The 6656-nt window shown below is 42.1% G+C and overlaps 1 protein-coding gene across 1 annotated transcript in view; it reads right to left on the bottom strand.

Moving 5' to 3' along the window:
* Positions 1 to 257: 257 nt before the first annotated feature.
* The window catches only part of UMODL1 (uromodulin like 1), a 93576-nt gene continuing 87177 nt past the window's right edge, over positions 258 to 6656 (bottom strand). The window contains exons 22-23 of the mRNA XM_019523879.1: positions 3418 to 3625; positions 258 to 1659 (exon numbers count right to left, since the gene is read on the bottom strand). Of these exons, the coding sequence (XP_019379424.1) occupies positions 3438 to 3625 (188 nt within the window). The 3' untranslated portion in view covers positions 258 to 1659; positions 3418 to 3437. The remainder of the gene's footprint in view (positions 1660 to 3417; positions 3626 to 6656) is intronic.

A 6656-nucleotide genomic window follows, 5' to 3' on the forward strand; every position in this document is an offset into this window, starting at 1 on the left:
TCTGATTGGCCGAGGGGCCTCAGTGGCCCAGCCCCTCACCACTGATTGGCTGCAGGGCTGCCTGTCATGTGACCCCATCCCTCTCCATTGATTGTCTGTGAGGGCTCTCCATCACACAGCCCCACCCCTCACTCCCAATTGAGCAGGCAGCCCCCCCACCCCTCCACACCCCAGCAGGCTGCTGCAGTGTGGTAAGGACTGCTGGCTCCCTCTGGAAAGCCAGCATTTTACTTTTAGTAAGGTTTTTTTTCCTGACGTTTTCGCAGATTCCATGGATTTCACAGGTATTGCTGAACTTCACGGAAATCGTGAATTCGGTAAGTCCCTACCTATGACCTTCCGTGGTCTGCCACGTTCAGTTTGTTCTCTCCACTGCTGCAGATGTGGCTTCTAAAGGGTCCTAATATTTGCCACATTCCTAACTGTTCCTTTGACAGCATCTGCTGATCCCCAAGATGGGCACATGGAGGTGGCCTGTGGCAGGGCCTGGATTGCAATGACTGGCCTGTGGTGGCAAAAGGAATGCCAAACCCTGGTCCTGGACATAGCTGAAACTGGTGCCACTGATCTGGGAGAGAAAAGGAGGGGGAAATCTATTTTAAAATATTTTTGGAAAGGGGAAATAATGCTGCCTTTGTGCAGAGGAGAGTTGTTCTGTGCCTTTACAAATAACTGATTCTGTTGCCAAAGTCAATAGGCAAGTAAATGGGCCTTTGGTCCCAGTCTGGAAACTGGCCTACTGCTGTTTACTACAGAGCATGCAATCTAATTCCCTACAGTTGTAGAAGCTCTCGGCCAAGTAAAATGCTACTCTGCTGTATCATTAGTCAGCTATAACAGAACTGCTCTGGGGAGGAAAGCAAGAGATAATATTCTACACTCTAGGTGAACTTGAACTTGTAAATGGATCTCTGTTTAGGAGAAGGATATGGGAAGGATATTTGACTTCATTCAGTAAAATAAAAACAGACAAGCAGGTGCAACAGGATATCTGGAGAAATGGAAGTTGCCATGCCTGGGTCACTGGCATGAAAAACTCTTTCCTTCCACTGTAGTTTCAGTCTGTTAAAACTCTTAAATCTATATTCTAGAAATTGCTCTGAAAAAAAACTTTTGTGGAGCAATTCAGGTCTTTGTTGCTGATCAGCCATGACCCATTCTACAGTCTCTCAATTCATACAATTTCTATACCCACCCCCCACATTTCTGCTGCAAGCCTAAGTTATGGGTATCCCTTACCTAAATAGCTGAACTGAAAATCAAAAAGAAGAGCCATTCAGGGATTTGTTGATTTGCTTCCTTGTATAGTTAGAGATGTACCAACTTTCAAGAGTAACAGAACACATGACATGAACAAGGGTACTCTGCAGCTGGGTAGAGAATAAAGGCAACATGCTGTGCACAAAGCTGAATGAGGACACACAAACCTACATGGCCAGATGGCTCGACTCTGGAGCTGCACCTATGGGAAGCTCTTAGGGCACTGAAGAAAAAGCCTGGCAGCCAAAAAGACCAGATACAGTAGTATTTTATAGCCCATGATAACTTGGGAGGATTCAGTATTGTGACTGATCGTTGGCCTCCATCATAAGGCCTAATGAGAGCAAACTGCTGAGAGGGGAGAAGCCACTGCTGTCTGTGTGATGAGACCAGTTCCAGCTAGAAAAAGAAAATATCAGAGAATCAGTCTGAGGAGTTGTAATCTACCATCATTCTTAGAAAACTGGACAGTTTTCTCAGTTTCTAGACAGAAGCTATAGTGTACTGCAGAGGTTATATTCTGTTGAGTATAAACAAATAGACCAGGTGCAGACATTACACTTTTACCGATGTAAGTGATAAAAAAACAGTCTATATCCAGAACAGAACAGAAGTTTGGCATACACATACTTGTTTTAAAATGGCAGAACCGGATCTAAGATTTGCCCACCCACACCCTCCCCACCACAGGGTGAATGCGTTGTTCTGTTCACTACTGATCTAAACTATGCCGCTTACAGAAACCCATGTAACTTAGATCGATTCCACTTTGGGTTCTTTTACTGTCTCTACCTGTCCACACACACGCGCACATTATAAGCTGGGTTAGTTTCATTTATGCTAAGATCTCTTTATGCAGCTCTGGCTGTGTGAACAAGCCTAATAAAATGGGTGTTAACATGGGTTAAAATGGGTGTTAAAATGGGTGTTCACAGAAGTATAAAGAGGCCTTCTGGTAAGTGAAAATCAGGCCCTATACCTTGAAGGACACAATACAGAATGGAGGACATTCAGACCACATCCCCTTTCCTCCCTCAGAGGTGCAACTCCATACATCAACATGGAGGCAACTGGAGGATCACCCTCAGCTGGGGTGATCTCCTTGTGCCTGGCCATGCCCATAAACCAGAACAAAGTATCCCAAGCTAGCTGAAGATCAATAACAGCATACCTAATAACGTCTATTAAAATTAGATAACCTTAATAAAATATCACCTATGGTTCTGATAGCCAAAACTCCAAAATTATGCAAGTGTTCATTTATTATATTGCCATGAACTGTCCTGCCACACACAAAGCTATGCTTATTCTAAAAGGAACAGCTGAATTCGGAGGTATCTTGGGAAAATGCCAAATTCCCCAATTGCAGTCACTGAGTGAGATGACTGGGGCTGTTCATTCCTTGCAGAACCATTTTTTCTCAGGCTCTCTGCAGACTCAGATAGGCAATGGCTCATACTTAGTTAATATTTTACATAGTATGAACTAAAAACTTCCTTTTTCACATTTAAAAAAACCCAAGCCACTAGTGCGGGGCACAATTCTGCAGCACATTTCAAATTACCTGCATCATGGGCTAAGTGGGAATCCACTTATAAATATAGTAGCAATATTTCCCTCAGAAATTGTATTTGATATGTGGCACAGAATCAAATGGTTACAAGCACTTCAGAGGTGTCATGTCATTCACTGAGAGCTCAAATGAAGCCATACAAGGTAAAAGGAAGGAAAATCTCCTTTACTTCTTTCCCTAGTAGTAGGGTTGCCAACCCTCCTGGACTCACCAGGAGTCTACTGGAATTGGCATCGATTTCTCAGTAACTATTGAAAGCAATCTTGGAGATTTTAATAGGCTATTTTAAGAAAATGAAATTAATGACATTACATCATATTGGAGAAAAAAATCTCCCAGAAGAGTTCCAGTCAGAGTTGGCAACTCTACCCAGTAGGACCAACCTAGATCATGGGTCCAAGTACAAGGGAGGAAAGCAAGAACTAGATGCTCAGTTCTCCCAAATATTCCCCCATGAGGGTGGGAAGCATTCAATCCACTATATAAATATTCTCTGTATCACTAAACTAGAAAATGCTAGCCTGTGAACATAAAAGGAAAAGCTGAGGCATTTAATAATTAATTGATCATGATTTAGTACTTACATGCAATAACTTTGGAATATTTAATCATAGAACACTTGGTAGCTAAAGTTGTCTGATTTGATTCTGAAGTTGTATCTCCCAGTCTTTCGTTGGTATTGGAAAATTAAAACAGTTGCTACTGCCAGCACAAAAACAAACACAGTGATGACAATAAGGATGATGTACCCAACTCCTAGCCCAGGCTCCTTTCTTGTCTTTGAATCAGATACTACAAATAGAAAAGATAAAAGTTTTTAAATTCTAAAACTTTGTTCCTGAATTAAGAACTCAGAAAAGCAGTAAGATTTTGCATAAAATGTAGGGTGCATCAAGTAGCTCAGCACAGTGGTGAGAGCATAAATACAAAATTAATTATGTCACTTTGGGAGGGCGATTATCACAAAAACATCTGAAAGACCAAGAATACTCCAGCTGATGTTCAGAAATTTGGCTCTAAACTTTTTTCTGTAAAAATTATGACAAAACAATGGACAAGATGAATACACAGATTTCTGACATGCTGTCCTATTTTCAGGATAACCCCACAGATACAACTTCCATTGATTTTAGTCCTACTGTCATTATTCCATGAGTCAATTTGCTCTTTTCCCCAAATATTTAAACACTTCTCTAAAGACAGGTGTTCAGTCTTCAGTGCATATGTGCATTTGTGCACGTGCTGTTAATTTACATATGCTTCTTATCTTTTTAAGTACATGCTTGATGTGCATAAGGAAACAAGGTATTCATCCAAGCACATAGCCAGCAAGGCACCCAGTTGGTTATGAGCTTGTGCCAATACCTGATGGACATTCAAGTTACTGACATCTGTATGCAATCAAATATAAACTTTTTTTTAAGGTGTTGTTCTCAACCACTTATGTACAGGATACAGAAGCCATGTGATTTTTCCAAGACAGATGTAATGCAATAATGCTTAATGTATTTGCTACTTATCTGTGAATCCGAAAGTCAAAGCCATGGAATTGAAGATGCACTATGCACATGGCAATCCCTGGATTCCTTAACACTGCCAATATTAGGAGCAGGTAGAACATACATCTATATGTATGCAGATGTTCCCAGGACTCAAACTATATCATGCAGCTTAAAGCTTGGGCGCCTGTTCACTGGTGCCAGAAGCCAGACCAGTAACATGATCTAAGTAAGTAGGGTGATGGTGGGATTGGGGATGGGCTAGTGGGTCTGTAAGGAGTGTTGACAGGATGAGGGAGGGGCTGGTAGTCATGGGGGCACTGTTCATCCAGGGCTGGAGGTGGTCAGGGGGGCTAAAAATAGCCCAGTCAGAGTGGGGAGGGTAGGAAAAGTTCAGTCCCAGGGCTAGGGTGAATGGCTGGGCTTTCCCAACCCTGGGGCTGTGCCCTGAACATATATACATGTTCAGTAGCTTGAGCTACCATACCCAAGCTAACTTAATGCACTTCCTCAAGTGAACTGAGTTAGATCAGGCTGGCTATATTTTGTCCAATCTAATTTCCCTGAATGTGTCAGCACTTGGATCAACCTAACCCTTGTTAGATTGATATACATGTAATGTCTGCATGTACCCTAGATCTACACTTAGCAGTACCACTTGCTACAGTACATGGCAAGCAGAATGACATCACTATACACCCTAAACAGCAAAGCTTCATAACATTTAACTATACCTGCTGTCCTGCTGTCACACATTTAGGCTTACCTTTCCTTTATGATTTAGAGTTAGACATTAAAATCTTAAAATGAATCTCATGCTTAAAATTATAACCATGTCTGGACAGGAATGTGAGGTAGCAGTGGAGTAGAAAGTAGTATCTAATATTTTCAATTTGGATACTGGCATAGGCACCAATTTCATGGGTGCGCCAATGCTCAAGCACCTGCAAAAAAAAATTAGCGGGTGCTGACCCTCAAGCCATATTGGGCGAGCCGGGCTGAAGTAACATGCTGCCTCTTCTGGGCATGCACGGGGCTCAGCACAGGAATGAAAAAAAAAGCACCCACTAGCATAAACCAAAGTCAGCACCTATGAATACTAGCACTATCTTTTTTTAATGCAAGTAGTAGCACACAGTATGATCAACTGTCCATAAATTTGGTGTCCATCATTTATTAGCAGTATGCAACTTTGGTGATAGTATTTCCAAATACAAATGCAAGAAAGATTTGGTGTATGTACTGGACTTAATTGTCAAATGTAAAAAAAAATTAAAACAAAATAAAATGCAAAAAATAAACTTTTAAAACAAAACAAAAATGAATTTCAGGCAACAATGGCACTTGAAAAGAATGCTTAGGGCTAAATTCAGATGGGAAGTGCAGATTTTCTGGCACTAACTCTTTCCTAGATTACCCTATTTTTAGGCCACCCTTACTGAAGAGGAGACAATGTTGGTGTTAATTACATGGCAAGGCGCCAAGTCAAAAATCAACCCATGTCTAGCAGCCCATTGGGCTGGTATAGTAAAGGTATGCCAGCTTTGATAGCAAATGGCATGCAAGGAAGGGAGGTAATTTGCGTTACATCCAGCCATCTTTGATTTCTAAGCCACATTGACCAGGTACAGTTAGAGTGACTGAAAGCAGCCTGTGGCATAAGTTTTGAATGGGGCTTAAACTCATACCTCAGAAGCAACAATAAGACACCAAAAGTGTTCTGTCCTACCTGCAATGCATGAAAAGAAGGCATAGACTAGACCCTATTCCAATTCCAACTTATTCCAGTCCTCCAAAATTTTGGTATTACATTATTATGATGTCAGGGAGAAAAAGTTGGTATATGTTAGGTCACTGGTTCCAAATCTTTTTTAGACTTGAGGGGCATGTCTACATGAGACACTTCTCTGCACAGTGGACTAATCTAATAACAGTAAAGCATCACTGTCTACACATGTGCACCATTTACCATGCAGTAAATTTGTCTACTGTCCAGTTAGCTACTACCTGTAAATACAGGTAGTAAACTAACTGCCCAGTAGATACTGTGCAGTAGTGCATGTGTCAATGCTAACTGGTAGCAAATTTTCTCCTGGTCATCCCCAACATGAGGTGGCAACAGAGGACAAGGAATTCCCCCAGTCCTGGTGCTCCTCAGCTACTGGCTCCCCCCAGGAGCCGGGAGCAAAGCAGTGTCAGGAGAGGGTAGCTCTTTGTCCTCCAACAGTAGCCAGGAGGCAAGTAGCAGTGGGACTGGGGAGCTTTCTATTCCCCAGGGGTTGGCTGGGAGCTGTCCCACTTCTGGGGCAGCTCCCAGCCAGTCC

Source organism: Gavialis gangeticus, unplaced genomic scaffold, assembly GCF_001723915.1.
Source record: "Gavialis gangeticus isolate Ggan-Ray unplaced genomic scaffold, GavGan_comp1, whole genome shotgun sequence".
In the NCBI taxonomy this organism is placed as follows: domain Eukaryota; kingdom Metazoa; phylum Chordata; order Crocodylia; family Gavialidae; genus Gavialis; species Gavialis gangeticus.